Source organism: Pleuronectes platessa, chromosome 20, assembly GCF_947347685.1.
Source record: "Pleuronectes platessa chromosome 20, fPlePla1.1, whole genome shotgun sequence".
Taxonomy (NCBI): domain Eukaryota; kingdom Metazoa; phylum Chordata; class Actinopteri; order Pleuronectiformes; family Pleuronectidae; genus Pleuronectes; species Pleuronectes platessa.
In genome coordinates, this window is record NC_070645.1 from 9,550,094 (window position 1) to 9,566,888 (window position 16,795).

At 44.3% G+C, this 16,795-nt stretch overlaps 1 protein-coding gene across 1 annotated transcript; it reads left to right on the forward strand.

Moving 5' to 3' along the window:
• The first annotated feature begins 1,149 nt into the window (after positions 1 to 1,149).
• crispld1a (cysteine-rich secretory protein LCCL domain containing 1a) lies at positions 1,150 to 16,325 on the forward strand. Its single transcript, XM_053412864.1, has 15 exons — positions 1,150 to 1,451; positions 1,909 to 2,238; positions 8,197 to 8,315; positions 9,995 to 10,127; positions 10,206 to 10,321; positions 10,501 to 10,601; positions 10,688 to 10,879; positions 11,547 to 11,607; positions 11,698 to 11,764; positions 11,914 to 12,044; positions 12,168 to 12,211; positions 12,332 to 12,404; positions 12,502 to 12,577; positions 12,669 to 12,802; positions 15,348 to 16,325. The coding sequence occupies exons 2-15, from the start codon at positions 1,978 to 1,980 to the stop codon at positions 15,397 to 15,399; spliced, it is 1,560 nt and encodes a 519-aa protein (XP_053268839.1). The 5' UTR covers positions 1,150 to 1,451; positions 1,909 to 1,977; the 3' UTR covers positions 15,400 to 16,325.
• The last annotated feature ends 470 nt before the right edge of the window (positions 16,326 to 16,795 follow it).

Consider the following 16,795-nt stretch of genomic DNA (forward strand, 5'->3'; position numbering starts at 1 on the left):
CTTGTGCCACAGCTCCCGCTGAAAATGACCAGATGACAAAAGGTAAAGAACTTGCCCCGTTTCCATTATGGAATTCGCTGCCGGGAGAGGAAACGGTGACGACAAGTTCGGGGGGTTTGGATGTAACAGAGAGGTGGTTTGTGTTTTAATCCCCCCACGGAGTCACCTGTGAACAGTTAGACTCCGGCAGGAGAGAATGGGGCCACTTTTTGCCGTGTGGCCCCACAGAGGAGGAAGTTCTGGTTTAAGTTAATATGTTATTGACCGAGGTCTGTTACCAAGAGGAACAGTGGAACAACAAGCTGGTACAGTAGAGCTTGTTTCCTCTCTGAGCATGAAAGGAATAATGTTAAAGGGATTGAGGTCTGTTTATTAAGTGATTTTTCTTAACCACTCAAAGTGTTTTGCACTGTAAGTCACATTAACCTACAGCTCAACTATATACAGTTTTTTCTATCATACACTATTTCATTAGACAGTTTGGGCTGCTCCTATTAGGCCCCCCCCCCCACCCCCCCCGTAAAGGTAACACTGATTTAAAGAGTTTGTTCCTTCAATGATGGGTCTGTATTAAGCGAATCTAGATTTAGAGCTGTATAGTTTCTGTTCAAACCAAAACTCTGCTTACTTCTGCGATTACTGTGAATGTTCACATCTTATTCCTATGTTTTATTTTGTAGGTCATATTCCTATATATTTTTCTTTTTGCCTTGAAGTTACAGCGCGCGGCAGCCCCCTCAGCCCCCCCACTCCCAGAGTCCTTGGATGTCTGTATATTATTGTTTTATAGCCAGTCAAGGCAGATGTAACATCATAAGATATATTTAAAAAGTAACAGTTAATATAAACTTACTATAATGGGAACAGTAGACAAAACAACTTTACTGGGTTGTGTGTTTTAGCTGTTTAGTACAGACTTTCTGTGCATGTGTGTGTGTCACAGAGTCTCACGTTTAACTTGGTGATCACAACACTGAAATAGATCAGTGAAGTTTCTGCTCGGATTATACAGAACAGGCTTCAGGCTCCGGCGCGCACGACTCCAGGACGCGCGCAAGGGTCCTTGGCACAAGCGAATGTGGGCCGGTTCCATGTTTGGAGGGGCGTGGTCGGGCCAGGGGGGGGCGGCGCTCTCGCACCGCAGCCAAGCCGAGGATAAAAATGTGGATAAGTGATGCTCCCGCAGCTCCGGAGCGAGAATACCGAAAGAAGAGAGACTTGAACTTCTTCTGTCAGCAGGCTGGTGGAAACGGAGCGCTGTGATTTACGCACCAGATCTTCAGCCAAGCGACTGCTCACTGCTCCACCTGAGCCGCGCAACTCCACCCTGAAGAGACGGATCTTTAAAAAAGTTTTTATTCTTCATAATCTCTTCCTGCTGCAGACGTCTTCTCACAGCCAGATCTCTGTCAGCATCTGGAGCAGAGGGCTCTGTTCCAATTCATTAAAAGGTAAATTATCTCCAGAGTTAAATCACACCACTCAATTTTCCATTTCCAGGTGCATTACACTTCTACAGTGTTCCATTAGGTATTGGCTCGTTCTATCAGCACTGCAGCACGTATACCGAAGGAGTTCAGCTCAAAGTATACACACATACAGCAGTGTGAATACATTAGCTGCATTATGAATCATTCTGTGCACTAAGCCGCGTCGTCTTATGTGATCTGAAGCGTTTCTCTCCTCACTGGGTTCTTGATTTAGGAAAAAAGATGTGAAATATTCAGAGGAAGTTCAACACAGGAATTTCTCTCACCCACCGCCTGCCAGCTCACTCTCAGTGAACCGCAGTGTCTGCAGGCCAATGTTCTGTCCACACCGAGCTCAGTATTGACCCAAGTTATTCATCAATTTGATGCAGAACAGTTATTTCAGTTTCGCTCTCTCTCCTCTCGGCTCCTTTTCCAGCTGAAAGCCGGAGACAGCTTCTTCCAGCCCACCTTCAATCTGAGAGCATCACCACCGTCACTACCGAGGATGAGTGGTGAATCCCTCCACTGGCTGAGGGGCGCATCCCTGCTCCTGCTGCTCCAGGCTGCCACCTCCATGGTGATGCTCCCCAACACCACGGACTGGAAGCAGCTCCTGGACAAGTATCTAGACGAGAAGGGGGACTGGTGGGAGGCCAAGCAGAGGGGCAAGAGGGCCATCACGGACAGCGACGCTCAGCTCATCCTGGACATCCACAACAAGCTCAGAGGCCAGGTGTACCCCTCCGCGTCCAACATGGAGCACATGGTAGGTGGATGGAGGACGGAGGTGTCGGGACGTGCACCTTCAGAATGATTCCGAATTGATATGTGTGTTCAAACTCTTTGACCCCATTCTGAACTCCCGGAGAGTTTTGCACGGTTGTGGTCCATAGAGCTTAGGACTGACCCAGTCACCTGACCACTCTGGCACTTGTTCTACTTGACTCACTCACGAGCAGCACGCCAACATCTAGGCACCTTCGCACACACAGACAAACACACACACACAAGTTTATACTCATGTGACTTTTGGTTGTTTTGCCAGAGGAGAAGAATTGCACCAAGTTGCCAATGATCACATTAGTTCTAGGTTTTTCTCTTTTCTTTTTTTTTTTTACTCATGCTAACAGATTTGTTTGACTTTATCCCCTGGCCATCACGTGTGTGTACAGCGCCAGATCACTTTTCACAGTGCAATTAGAATCAGACCAAGGCACCAGGGCTTGTTTTACCAGCTGTCTCACCCCCCACTAAACACACACACACACACACATACACACACACACACACACACATACAGGCACGACACACCTTCTAAAAGTTAGTGTGCCGCAGATCTGGAAGTTTTCCAAATACACTACATGTGTAGGCGCTGCTTGACCGCCACAGTGCATGGCCACCAGCAGCACTTAGAGGTTAAATATCACCACGGCGTGCAGAGGATAATGAGCTTTTATCATCGTTTCATCTCCGCTTAAAGAGCTGCAGAACAAAAGGCAGTATTATTCTACGGCGAAGGCAAATAAACAGTTCGTGCTGGGGGCAGTTGCTGGACTGTGTAATTGTATAATTGAGAGGTTGGACTTCAGGACCCCTTGTGTGTATATGTGTGTGTGTGAAGCTCGGGTTGAGGCACACCAGTGGAGAAACGCTGAGCCAGCAGTGTGCAGCTCCTTTCTTCTGTCTCCTGTTACAGTGGGCTGTTTTTTTTTAGCTGCAGGGGCACCCAGGGGTGAAATGTGGAGAGGCGTGCAACAAGAGGACGTGAGGTGAGAGACAGAGAGAGAAAAGTTAAGAGGCAATACAGGGGTGAAGATAATGGAGATTTGCGAGTAGGAAGGGGGAGGCAATGAAACGCAGATGGAGGAAGAGAGGACAGCAAAACAGGTGTCGAAATAATTGAAAAGAAGATGAAGAGGAAATGAGAAAAGAAAGAGACATTTCGAACAGCCGCAAAGTAAGAGAAGACAACGATATGTGGGGATAAACGTCAAAATCTTATTTGCAATTCAGTTGTGTCAACATCTTTCAGGCAGAAAACGCTTCACGTCACATGTCAAGTTTTTTTGTTTTTCTGCATTTTATTTTGAAAGGGGCTCCAGATTCTCCCTCTGTCTGTGTTGAACTGCTGTCACCTCTCAGAAACCTCACAGCTGCACTGTACTGGAAGACTTCCTAGACATGCTCCCCTGCTCCTCAACACACTCATGCATGTACACACACACACACACACACACACACAAACACAAACACACACATATACACACTCGCACAAATCCTGTTGCACATACATCGCCATTTGCCCATCAGCCCTGTTATTTTATGAAACCATTGTAAGAAACCGGAGTGACCCTCCGTCATCGCAGAGATAACATCAATTCAAATCCCTCACTTCCCTCCCTCTTCATCTGTTTCATTTTCTTGCTGCCATCCTTCTCTCTCTCTCTCTCTCTCTCTCTCTCTCTCTCTCTCTCTGCCTCCCTCCCTCTTATCCCTGTGGCACCGTTCCCATTCTGTCATTATCCAACACAGAGACCCAAAAAATTCCCCCGGATCAGCATTCACACTCCGTAGCGATCCACAGAGCTGCAGTGCTCGGGACGGTGGCTCGGCCCCTCGCTCAAATGTTGACCCACAGGTATAAACACAGACGTGTCAGTGTTTGAAGTGATGTAAGACAAACAGAATGCATCTTGGGAGAAAGCTCCACACCTTTCTTTATGTTTAACTTGGCGTCGCCGGGCTGCACTCAGGTGGAAGAGATGTTTGTGATTCGGGATGAGGCTGGTATTGACATTTCGCTCAGGATGACTTCGGTTTATCACTTTAATTTGTTGTCGCACTCTTCTGCTTCACCACCTGTGAAGCCCTGGTGAGACAATCATTAAGGTCTAGAAAATGAATTTGCCCTTTAATTATCTTAATCTAAGACATATATCTAAGACGTATTTAGGCAGCATCTGTTTGGGGGTAAAATGGTTTCCATGAATAGTAATTATCAGCCTCCAGTGGTGAAGAATTATCTTTTGTTCCAGCAGCAGCTTTGCTCCGCGTCTCTTGCAGCATCCCTTAGTGCTTAGTGATGAATTCTTTCCACTGGGACGTGGGTCTGTCCAACCATCATCTGGTAATATCCAGAAATCCAGAAACCTTCAAAGGGAGCTGCCCGGGGAGATCTGACACAAGTGTTCGAAACACTTCCACTGGTTTCTCTACATGTAAAGAGCTGCAGCTGAACACCATGGTCCCTGTAGCTCTTAAGAGCGATCCACTCCACATCCAAGGCTCCAGTGAAACCCCCGATAGCAAGAGATTAACATTCATCCTTAATGTCCCCAAACAGGACAGTCTCCAGGCCTAACGTGGTATATCACAGACAGGAGACGCATAAAGGCTAATCCCAGTCCATGCGGAACCTGCTTAATGTAATGCCAAGAATGTAAACAGCACTCGTGCCAAATGCTGCTACAATGAATGGCTCACGACAGGACCTTCCCTGACTGGTTCAGGCAACATGGTCATAAAGGTTTGCAGCAGTGATCCCTCAGGTGGCTTCATGGCCCAGACAGATAAAAAACCCACATCCCCTCAGGTTCAGTCTCTACTCTCCTTTCCTCGTCCTTGGCCTTCACTCCTGCAGAACACCTTCTGGTTCCTTGGCCATACATCAAACCAGAATCTCACAGTTTTGCATCCTGTCCAGATGGGAATGTCTTTTGGGTTTAGGGAGCTGCTCAAAGCTGGTGAGACCATTCCTGCACTCACCAACTTCCTCTAAACTCTCCGTGGGAGCTGTGGTTCTGGAGCTGCCTGTGTCAACAAGGCTGGGAAAGGCCGAGTCCATCTTTCTCAGCTTCCTTCTGCTGTGGTGAAGCGCCAGGTTTATGGATTTCTGCAATAAAAAGCAACCACCACTGTTATTGATGCAGCTGTTTTGTGCAGCTGTTCTCTGGAGGTAGATATATTTCTAGAGCTGATAGGTTGATACTTTCCTATTTGTAAGCAAGATTAGACTAAAAACTACTGCACGGATTTCCACAAAACTTGGCGGAAGGATGGAGTCAGGGAAGAACCCATTAAAGTTTCCGCTCTCTTAAAAAGATTGTGAGATAGGGTGTTTTCTGTTTCATTTCACAGATTTCCCAGTTAATTCAGATCTTGATGATAAAAAAAAAATCAGGCATGTTGAGGGAACTGAAATCTGGTGCAGCTTGAATGAAATTACGAGGACTGTGGGGCCTTGGTGGAGGTATGTGCTCTACTGAATGACCTTCTAGTTGATGATGCCATTATAACTCCTGAGATACAACAAAAAACTATATCAGACTAAAATTTAATATCAGCCTAACTGTGCGTCTGGTGCCACTAAGTGAAACAGCTTCCTGCTCATGTTGAGCCGACAATCCTTGTTAATGCTGTTCTCTGATTAGAGCTGGAATGTCTCTCCATGAAAAAAAAAGTGCAGCACGATACTTTTTATATCACTCGTTGAAATGACAGGAATAGTTTGGGCAGGCAAAGGAAATATGCTCAATATTTAGAACTATTAGTTTTTCTTTAAATCACCCCTTTGTCTCCTTGTCTTCTCTTTCATGCCGTTCCATCCCCTCCTCTCCTCTTTTCTGTCAGCTTTATTGGCTTCTCTCTCTCCAGCTCCCACATCTTTCTCCTTCTTTTCATTACTTCTCTGCATGCACCATTGATTGTGAACAGGAAAGCCAAACGTGCAGAGGAAGTACCCCTCGGTAGCCTCTGGAATGCAACCATATGACCAAGTTAAAAAAAAAAAAAAAAACGAAGAAGAAAAAGAAATGGCCACAAATGAAGTGTTAAGTGAAATAAACAATGCAGTGTGCATAGTGCTGAAAGACTTTAGCAAGGGAGGTGTTTTTCTTTACGGGCCCCAGCAGAAGTGTGGTTGGGTGGTGGTTGGGTGGGGGGGGGGGGGGTGTACTGGTTGTCGGGCTAACTGTACAAACAACAGTGGTTTGACAAGCCGGCGGCTATCCAGGTTCAACAGCTGAGACAATGCCACTTTCTGGGGGCCTGACGAAGATGGAATGGCTTTGTTCACCGGATCGATGGTATTTGTGTTTTTTATAACTCGGGACATTCCTCAGCAATCACGTCTCCAGGAACATTCCCCAACTAGACGCTGCAGCCAGACACTTTGGTGGAGATCCGTCATAGTTGTGGTGACGGATAAATGTTTTCAGACCCGTAACCGTCCATTAATGGTGAAAAACATTGTGCTGAGTCTGTTCAAGCCCAGGACGTCCCATGTGCTGTGGTTTGCAGATCGTTTGGCAGTTACCGCAGCTCGATGCCTCAACGTGTTTCTGTCTGCTTATCACAAACATTGATTGTTTTTTAGGATAAGTATGTCACTCATTGAGGAAAATCGAAGAGCAGAATGACGTGAATAGAAATCAGATTCTCTCAGAGGAGGCTTAGATCGCTCCAGGGTTTCTGTTTGAGCATCGTTGCAGAAGAAAAGGGTGATAACCAAGGATTAGGAAATAGATATGACAATACTGACACACAGACACTGATTTGCAACACACTGTCGAGAACAGAGGTCATTTCCGAGCAGAGATGGTGTCTCTGGGAAACAAATTCCTGTTTAGCCCCGACTCTGTCACTCATGATTTATCATTACTCTGCAAGACAGACCTCAGGCAGCTTCATATGAGGTTGCCTTAAGCCTATATACTCCACGTCTCCAACTGTTAATTTGCTCTGTATGCCAGTTATAAATACATAAATACATCCACACAACAACCAACACAAGGAGTAAAGAGAAACTGCTCAGTGGCAAGAGTTAATTTGCAGCACCGCCAGACATCCTGTTGTTAGGCAGGTGTGTGTGTGTATGTGTGTGTGTGTTTCGGGTGTAATGCAGAAAACAGCAGTTGTTTCTGACGTGGACTGAAAGTGGTTGATGTACAATGGAGGGAGGAGGCGGAGGTGGCGGAGGTGGCGCTGGTGGTAGCGAGGGAGTTATTTAAGTGTCTGTTATTGGATTCGATTTCAGAGAGGGTAAGCTATGACTTCCAGGGCCCAACGTGTGAAATGTTAAAAGCCTGTGACACCTGCGTTGGGACGCCGTTGCACGCGCTCGCACATTTCGACACGCACATGCACAACTAATCAACTCCCTCACAGAAACATGTCGCATTGGAAAACCCCCCCTCCGAAGGTGAAAGTGAAGGTGTGCAATTAAAGGAACATACAGTGTCCTGCAGAGGAGGAGTCACAGCTGGTGTTATTCCAACATTTCTGATGGGAGAATGTAGGTCAGCGGGGGGGAAGGACCCTCTTTGCATTCCCCGAAAAAAAACAAATGGGAACATGATCCCTCAGAATGCAACCAGAGCCAAACTTGACTGAGAGGGCAATTTAGAGGGCGGTAAAGCGAAACAAAAGCTTGTACCCAGAAATCTCACCAGAGACATATGGAAGGTATTACTTAAGGAAAAACAGCTTAAGGATTTTTTTTTTTTAAATAACACCCAAGCTTATGGGAAAACCCATGTGGAGAACTAAGAAAGTCAGAGAGCTTTTTATACAGCGGCAGCAACATGTCAACACGGTGTAGATCTGCATTTGGTAAAACCAGTATGTACTGACAATGTAGCTTGTCTTAGCTTATAACATATGATAAGGGGATTTTTCTCACGTCTCCGCATTGAGGCTTTGTTTCACTCTCTCGTCTTCCGTGCAGGTTTGGGACACAGAGTTGGAGCGCACAGCAGAGGAGTGGGCTGAGACCTGTCTGTGGGAGCACGGCCCGGCAGGACTACTGCCACAGATCGGGCAGAACCTGGGGGCTCACTGGGGAAGGTAAAGGATAACTCAGACTTCACAGTTTCTGCATGTTTACGCTTTAACACAATCAAAGGTTGAGGGTAGAAGACAATGTAAGGTCAGTGTGTGTGTGTGTGTGTGTGTGTGTGTGTGTATGTGTGTGGTCCTTCATGACTAACTGGTGGAGGATTGACTAACACAACCATATACTTTATATAAAGATGGACAACATAAAGCTCATCCAAAATTGACTGTATAGAGTTTTGATCGCCACTTGGTGGCTGGCTGCAGCATAGGTCATAAAATCCACCTCCTCCTCTATGTTAAAGAATGGGACATGGACCAAACTAAAAAGTTAAAGAATATTTCAAAGCATTTTTCCCCCCAGATGGTTTCAGTCATGTTAGGTAGTTCTTATCACAATGTATGACAGAGTGTTCATTTTTCCAAGAGTTTGGCTTTAAAACGTGGTGAAACGCCATGACAGCTGAGACTGATTGGAATGCATGCATCGATGGCACCTCACTACCGCCGCTCCATCCCCCGATCGCTACTGAGCAGAATAGGACCATAAATGTGCCAGATGGCAGCAATCCTTTTGGCACCGACAATTTTGACGTTAATTTCTGTTATGTGGGAGGAAGTGGAGACGCGTTGTCGGTCTCTATTTTTAGTGGTTGGATCAGAAAATGTGTATATTACTTATACAGTTGGCCCGGACCCTACACACACAGGTACATCTCCCATGCTATAGTCATGTAATACAAAAGAAAATATGCTAATATAAAAACATCTTCCTAAAAAGATGCAAAACAGTATACATGTGCAGCACTGGGAAATGCATTAAAACCACCCATTATTTGTAAGTCAAAACACCCACATATTAATATGGATATAAGCTAAAAAAACAACACACTGTATGTCTCTCGTGGTCCTGGCAAAGTTACACAATCAAGAGCCAACAACGCTTTAAATGGTTCGTGGAATCACAAACTAAATTTGTTCCATCGATTCACTCAGCCTCCTGTAGTGCACCTGAAAGCAGCACTGCCTCACAAGAGACTTTTGTTCCACTTCTAATCATATCACTCGGTCGCCGTCGAGATGTCCACTTGATTCTAATAAGATTATCTGGCTGCACCTGGCGCCGAATCAGTGTCGGTGCTCGACGGCTGACATTTATTTACAGAGCACAAACGCCTGACTCTCAACGGTCGCGTTTTGAGTTGCTTTGTTACCAATGGATACTGAGTGCAGCTGGTAACTTGGCGACATATGTTGGAGGCGTGACTGAGTGTAATTAATTTGATCTTTTCATTCAGATTCTGTATCAGCCCTTGGTTCAGTGGCCTTGTACTGTAAAGGTCTCATTTCACCTTATCAGGCCATATTCTAGAGTTTGGAAGTTGAACTCCTCTGCAGCTGCTACTTATGCAAATGTCTAAATGTATTCTGAACAGTGCTTTTACAGACTTAATAGTTTCTGAAAGGATATGTATGAATTTCCATTTGCCATTTGTATGTACGAAGGTTTTTGTTTTGCACCAGCAATTATTCAAATATCAGGCAACACATAAAGGTCACCTAAAATATGGGTGTTGTAAAAGGACCTGCAGTGAGCAGGGAGAAGCTTCCATGCATAAAAACAAACTCCCTGGCCAGCAGAGGAATGAGACAAGAGAAATGATGTGAACGCTGGTGTCTCCTGTCTCCAGGTATCGTCCACCCACTTTCCACGTGCAGGCCTGGTACGATGAAGTGAAAGACTACTCCTTCCCTTACCCGCAGGAGTGTAACCCCTACTGCCCCTTCAGATGCTCCGGCCCAGTTTGCACTCATTACACACAGGTAGCTACTGTACGTCTGGATCGCGCTGTACTGTCTGTAGTCGGTGTTTCACTGTCTGTCTGCTTCATTCTCTTGCAGCTGGTGTGGGCCACCAGCAGTCGGATCGGCTGTGCAGTCAACATGTGCTACAACATGAACGTGTGGGGACAGATTTGGGCCAAAGCCGTCTATCTCGTCTGCAACTACTCACCGAAGTGAGCGCATTTGTTGTGATGTACTTCCACAGAAATGTGACTGAGATACAGGCTGCACGAGAACAGCAATCTTACGTCGTCCTTGTTGTATTAAGATGTGACAGTTTCACTTACAGTACAAAATGGGGAGGATGGAAAGCAGCATATTCATCTTTTTGCTTTTCATTTTACTCGAACAGGGGAAACTGGTGGGGCTATGCGCCTTACAAACATGGCACCTCATGCTCCGCCTGCCCCCCCAGCTATGGAGGTAGCTGCAAGGACAACCTCTGCTACAAAGGTATGTGTGTGGGGAAGAAATCAAGAAAGATAGAGGAAGGAAAAAAGAAACGCTTACTACCCTTGTTTTTGTGACTTTGCTTGTAGATGACAGTTCCTATCCTCCACAAGAGGAAACGGAGGAGAACAACTTCATCGAGCAGGAGGCCCCTCGCACGCCGCAGAAGCCCCGGCCGCGGGCCTCCAAACCCGAGCCTCCGAGTCTCCCTGCCCCGGCTCCCACCAAGCCCCCCACAGAGGACCTGCAGAAGAATGAAGTGGTCAACACACAGCAGATGTGTAAGCTGCCATTTAACTGTTTATTCTGTATCTTGTTACATCTGAAAATGGGGGGGTGCAGGATCTGGTTTTAGGAATGGGAGGGGCACAGGGCGGCTAGAATTATAGCACAATATCTGCTGTAAGAAAAACTGCTTTTCAAAATTGGGTTAAAATCAAAGAATTGGTGAGTAGCTGCCTGCTCAGTGTTCGACAAGCAAGAAGGGATAACAAGAGCAAGAAAAACAGGTCTTGACCGGAAACATTTTCACTGCAATTTATCTTAAATTGCCTTGATTTTCTGTTCTCTCTAACCGTCTTCTCCCTGATTAACCTTGACAGTTTCTCAAGTGGACTAAATATTGCAAGTCACTCTCCGGAGCAGGGAGGGGAGGTCTATTTTGGCATGATCCCCCTGAGTGTGTGTTTGCTTTTGGATGGCTGAGAGGGGCTGAGGGGTGAGCGGGGGGCTCGCTGTGGTTTTTAAATGGCTTCCTCTCCGCCTGTGCCTGTAAGCTGAGACACTTCCTCCAGTACTGCTGACCACCCCGAAACCACGCTGCAGGAATTCTCCTCTTTGATTCCTGAAGCATCACAACATGAAAAGTCCTCGCAGGGTCTCAGACAACTCAGGTTTACGTGTTGTTTCCTGTACGAGCACTGAAACGTCTTTGTGTGTGTGTTTCAGGTCAGCTCGTGACCTGTGACACTAAGCTTCGAGATCAGTGCAAAGGAACAGCATGCAACAGGTACGATTAACATGACCTTGAATACAAAATCTACAACAACACAAAGTTGTGTAATGCAAAAACATTTCACATCATCTTATTAATCTGCAGATATGAGTGTCCTGCCGGGTGTCTGGACGCTACAGGAAAAGTAGTTGGGACAGTTTACTACGAAATGGTGAGTAGACAAGTTGATACCAGTCCAACATAGTGTTATCTGATTGGGTGGATGCACTTTCGTCTCACAGTATTCACAGCTGCATGTTCTGCCAAAAGACGTCAAAGAGCCACTGGTTTAAATCCAATATTTACATAAATGTTTTGCAGCAATCCAGTGTGTGCAGAGCCGGTCTACATGCTGGTGTCATCGATAATGATGGAGGATGGATGGATGTAACAAGACAAGGCCGAAAGGACTTTTTCATCAAATCCAACAAGAACGGAGTCCAGTCTACAGGGTGAGACAATTATATTACACTTGAATCTAGAATTGACCGATGATATTTGATCGCAAAATTAATCCGAACATGATTGACAAAGAATGTAGTCTCATGTCAGTCTTGTGTGTTTCCTGTTGACAGAAAATACCAAAGTGCTAATTCCTTCATAGTTTCCAGAGTTACAGGTTAGTCTGACTCCTAATGTGACACTGTCATTTCACATATGTAACATTTCACATTAACCTGCTGAATAAAAGCTGTCCTGCAATGTTGTATTTATTGGCACTGTGTGTATTTTTCTACAGTCAAAGCCATCACATGTGAGGCCACAGTCGCACAGTTGTGTCCTTATCAAAAACCCGCAAAACACTGTCCAAGGTACGAATCTGACAGCGCATTGGCCTTTGCTTTAACAAGTTCACCGCCTTTATGTAAATTCTAGCTGTTAACATCGTGTCCACTTCTTCTCTTGTAGGTTATACTGTCCTAGAAGCTGTTCAGAAGGGAACCCACACATATCCAGAGTCATTGGAACCAGAATATACTCTGATGTACGTCCCACATTTTGGAGCTGAATTCATGTTTGTTTGTTTTTTAAACAGCAATGAATAAACATGTCTCTTGGTTCCTTTCCTTTTGTAGAAGTCCAGTATATGTCGGGCAGCGGTCCACGCTGGAGTCATCAGGAACGAGGCGGGCGGTTACCTTGATGTGATGCCAGTGGACAAACGAAAACATTACATTGCTTCGCACCAAAATGGCATTTCCTCAGAGAGGTATGTGAAGGCTGCTCTCGTGGATGCTCTACAATTGTTATTGGTTATCTGTCGGGCCAGGATGTAGCACATGCTGAGTTCTAGTGTTTTCAGCACTGTTGGGATAACCAGAAATATCTCTACACATAAAATCAATATGGTGTTATAAACATTCAACATCAGTGAGAGTCTGATATACAATTATTATTTAAGGATATTACGAGTCTTATTTCAGCACCTCTTTCTTGGATCTTTGGAAGAAGTGAGGCGGGTAATTTGCTGAGGTTCAGAGAGGACGAATGAGAAATCAATGGCTCGGAGAACAGAGAGAAATTCATCTCCTCTGCCCTCCTGTGTGGACCTTATCTTTTCTCGATACAGGCAGTCCATTACATCTCTTATGTCGTGCACATGGACAGGTGATTAGCCTGCTTCTGGTTGCTTCTGCTTTAAAATAATTAATTGCTTGGCAATTAGAGTAGAGAAGATAAGTGCATTCCCATGCTGTTCGGATATGAGTTTATTTTTTGCTAGTAAGGGAAAATTTTGCTTCTGCAATGCAAAAAAGGAAAAACATAAGCACTGAGAATATAGGATTTTATATCAGGTTTTGCTTTGTCTTATCAATATGGGATGTGTACAAAGAGGGAATGGATTCTGTTTAATGGCTGCTTTCTATTCTTGTTGTGGAAGCACCACTGAGCACCACAGGACGTCTTTTCTGCCTGTGGTCATCAAACTGTACAACTCCTCCTACTTATGCAGGGAGGACCATGGACTATAATCAGACACTTAATTCCAACAACATGCACAATAGTGCATAGTGCAATATTCTGCGGCTTTTTTCTTTTAGTGTGACTTACCTCTCATGTGCAATAACATTAAATCAAAATTTGGAAAAGAGGAAAGGCCTTGGAAAGACACAGTGAAAACACAGCACTGCATCGTCGACGTAGAGATTTATTTTTTGCTTATTTTACATCACCATTTTTTCAATTCTTCTCCAAAGAGGAGGACAAACTTATTTGGTTCCAAGTGCAAACACACAGAAACAGAAACAAGAGACTTAACCTTAGAAGAAGCTTAACCCGGGCAATGCAAATCTATATAGGATATAAGAATGTGCTATTTTTTGGTCCTCCGCACCAAGAAGAGTGTTTAGCTTTGATAGCTTGAATCAGGAGATAAATTCATAATTAGGAAGGTTCTATAATTCATCAAATGTTTGGTTGGTTTGGATTCAATCTGGGTTGAATACGTTCTGTACAAGGTTATTGCAGCATTAAGGTTGCAGGTCTGTACCAGGCTCTTAAAGCTAAAAAAAACCCACATACTATGTACTGCAGGGGTCTTCAACGTTTTTCAGGCCAAGGACCCCCAAACTGGGCAAGAGATGGAGCAGGGACCCCCTACTATATATATATATATATATATATATATATATATATATACAGTATAAAATTGTGTTTTATATTAAACTGGGCCAGGTGCCTTGTATAAACATAGCTACCCTGTTATTGTGCAATCAATACTAAGCTTATCAAATATTACAAGGGTTCATTTATTCATGTTTGTAATTTAAACATGTGCAAGGTACAGGGTGGCCATGCCACTGCCATTTATAAACATACATCTTGCATACAACACTGAGTTATTAAAGTAATTCACAGATTCATGTTTTTATTTTAAACATGCATGTAGAAGAGACAGTGAATCCTCAAGCCATCTGTGGATGGCACACATACGCCCACATTAGTGAGATGTCGGACCCTGATGGGCAGCACACAACTTATCTAATCTTGGACGGATGGAGGTTGTCAGGCAGAGGGTCATATCAGCCTCACAATATGTTGGATGCATGTAAATGTTTATTTAAAGACATTTTGAATTTGTGGGGAAAAAATTGTCTTGAAAATTAGAAAAAAAAAAAAAAAAAAAAAAAAAATTGTCTAATCAACCAAAGATTTCGCGACCCCCCTGCAGTACCTCCGCGGACCCCCTAGGGGTCGCGGACCCCCTGTTGAAGACCTCTGATGTACTGTGTTCCACTTAATTGAAAGATATTAAACTCCTTTAACTTTGGGTGGGTCACTGGTCTACATAATGGCTGTTGTTAACATGACCTGTGTGGAGGACAAACACTCACAGTCCTTCTTCTTCTGTGGCCTTCCCTCACTCCCTCTCTCCTCTCCCTCTTCCCACCACATTTATCTTTGTCACTCTGGAGACACGCCTGACGTCCGTTATTATCTGCCCATCATTTATCTGTCTCCTTTAGCGCCACAACGTGTCTGTCTTTGTTGGATTAACACACAAAGTCCCATGTGTTTGTGTAAAAATGGCTGGTTTATCTGTTTTCCCAGGGAGCCGCTGTTTGTGTCTAATCTGTCATCAGAGTGTCAGGCAACACACTGACGCGCACGTTTCTCTGTAAAAAAGTCTATCTGTTTGTGCGGTCCGTCATCTATATGTCTCCCCCTCTGCAAGAGGCCGGGACATGTTCTGTGTCTGACACATGCCGCGCCCCGAGCTGACTCTCCCTCTTGTTCCTCTCTTCCCCCTGCAGCCTTCAGAACCCCCCCGGAGGAAAGGCGTTTCGGGTGTTCGCCGTGATTTGAGTGCCTCCCGAGGGCGGCTTCACCAAACAGAAAGGGCACTTGGGCGGTTGAATAGGCGGTAATCAAGCCCTGTTGTCAAACTCAATGAGTGAAATGTTTCTGGCTTTGCTACACCGCAGGGGTTAGGGGTCGTCTCCATGACAGTGTAAACCCAGCAACAAACACTTGACACACACACACACACACACAATAAGAACCTGTTTCTCCTCCCTTGCTTGGAGTCTGAATTCTGTCTTCATGAACTGTAAATATCCCTTAATGGTTTGCTCCAGTTTGTTGTACATATCTGTTAATATAAAATGTTTTGTCTTTGTGCCTTTGTCTTGCCTTTTCAAACAAGTAGCTCTTTACAAATACTGAATATAGAAACACTATGATATAACAACGTAATGGCACTTAATGATGAATATCATGATTATTGTCTGGCACATTTTTACTGGTGCTCTGGATGGGGGGGCTTGTCATATTTTTTACTTTTTTCAATGATGGAAGAACAGATTGTTATACTTTTATTTTTATATGATTATGCTTTACAGTGACATGATTCATAAAGGATGCTGCTATATGTTCTCTTTTTGTATTGTGGTGGGAATTTGCTAGTGTGATGTGGTTTAGTTAAAACTCCCTGCAGGTCAGGAAGTACTCTCATCCCTCAGAGTCCTCATTCTCTTAACAAAACCTATGCACCTGACTACAGAAACAATACTATGCAGCAGCTTCATTTCATGCAGTGTGCTGGGGAGTGACAACAAATATATCTGCTCATATTTTTTTATTTTACCAGCCTTTGTTTTTCCTCCTGCAGTCTTTATTAGGGGCAAGTCATTGTATTGTTGTCGCTGTTTGTCTGTGCATTATATATATATATATATATATATTTTCCTACCTCAGGTTGTTAGGAAAAGTCCATTTTGCAATAAAATATTACAGCCTCCACAACTTTCTCAAATACTTGTTGGTAGCATTAAAAAGTTCATTTGACATTTCTCCGATAGCCTGCTTAAAGGCATTTTGCATTATACATTTATAACCTATATATTACCTACTTAACTTTTATTTGGTTTTATGATTAGAATCAGTATCCTTCAGTGCTTTTTAAACACAAACCATCCATTTACAATAAATAGCATCTGCTCTAAGTACCTGCCATTGCCCCAAAAAACATTTAATTCCATGAAATGTAAAAATGTATTTTTCGAAATTGACAAATGTCCCTTTCAGGTTAATGTTAGTATTGGATTTCCTGCTCTAAATCTGTGGCTGCTGTGGAGAACGGGGTGGCGCAGCATGTTTTTTTTTTTCACCTATTCTTGAATTTTTTTCTCTCTAAGTAATATGAACATAACTCAGACGCATGTTTACTCGTACGGATTTATCCCAGCCTCACACCGCACCG

Excerpts from the sequence above, each read along its gene's own strand:
- crispld1a (XM_053412864.1), top strand. The coding sequence starts at position 1,978 with ATGAGTGGTGAATCCCTCCACTGGCTGAGGGGCGCATCCCTGCTCCTG. Across the intron at positions 10,322-10,500 it reads GTCTGCAACTACTCACCGAA|GGGAAACTGGTGGGGCTATG; the intron begins GTGAGCGCATTT and ends TTACTCGAACAG. Across the intron at positions 12,578-12,668 it reads GAACCAGAATATACTCTGAT|AAGTCCAGTATATGTCGGGC; the intron begins GTACGTCCCACA and ends TTCCTTTTGTAG.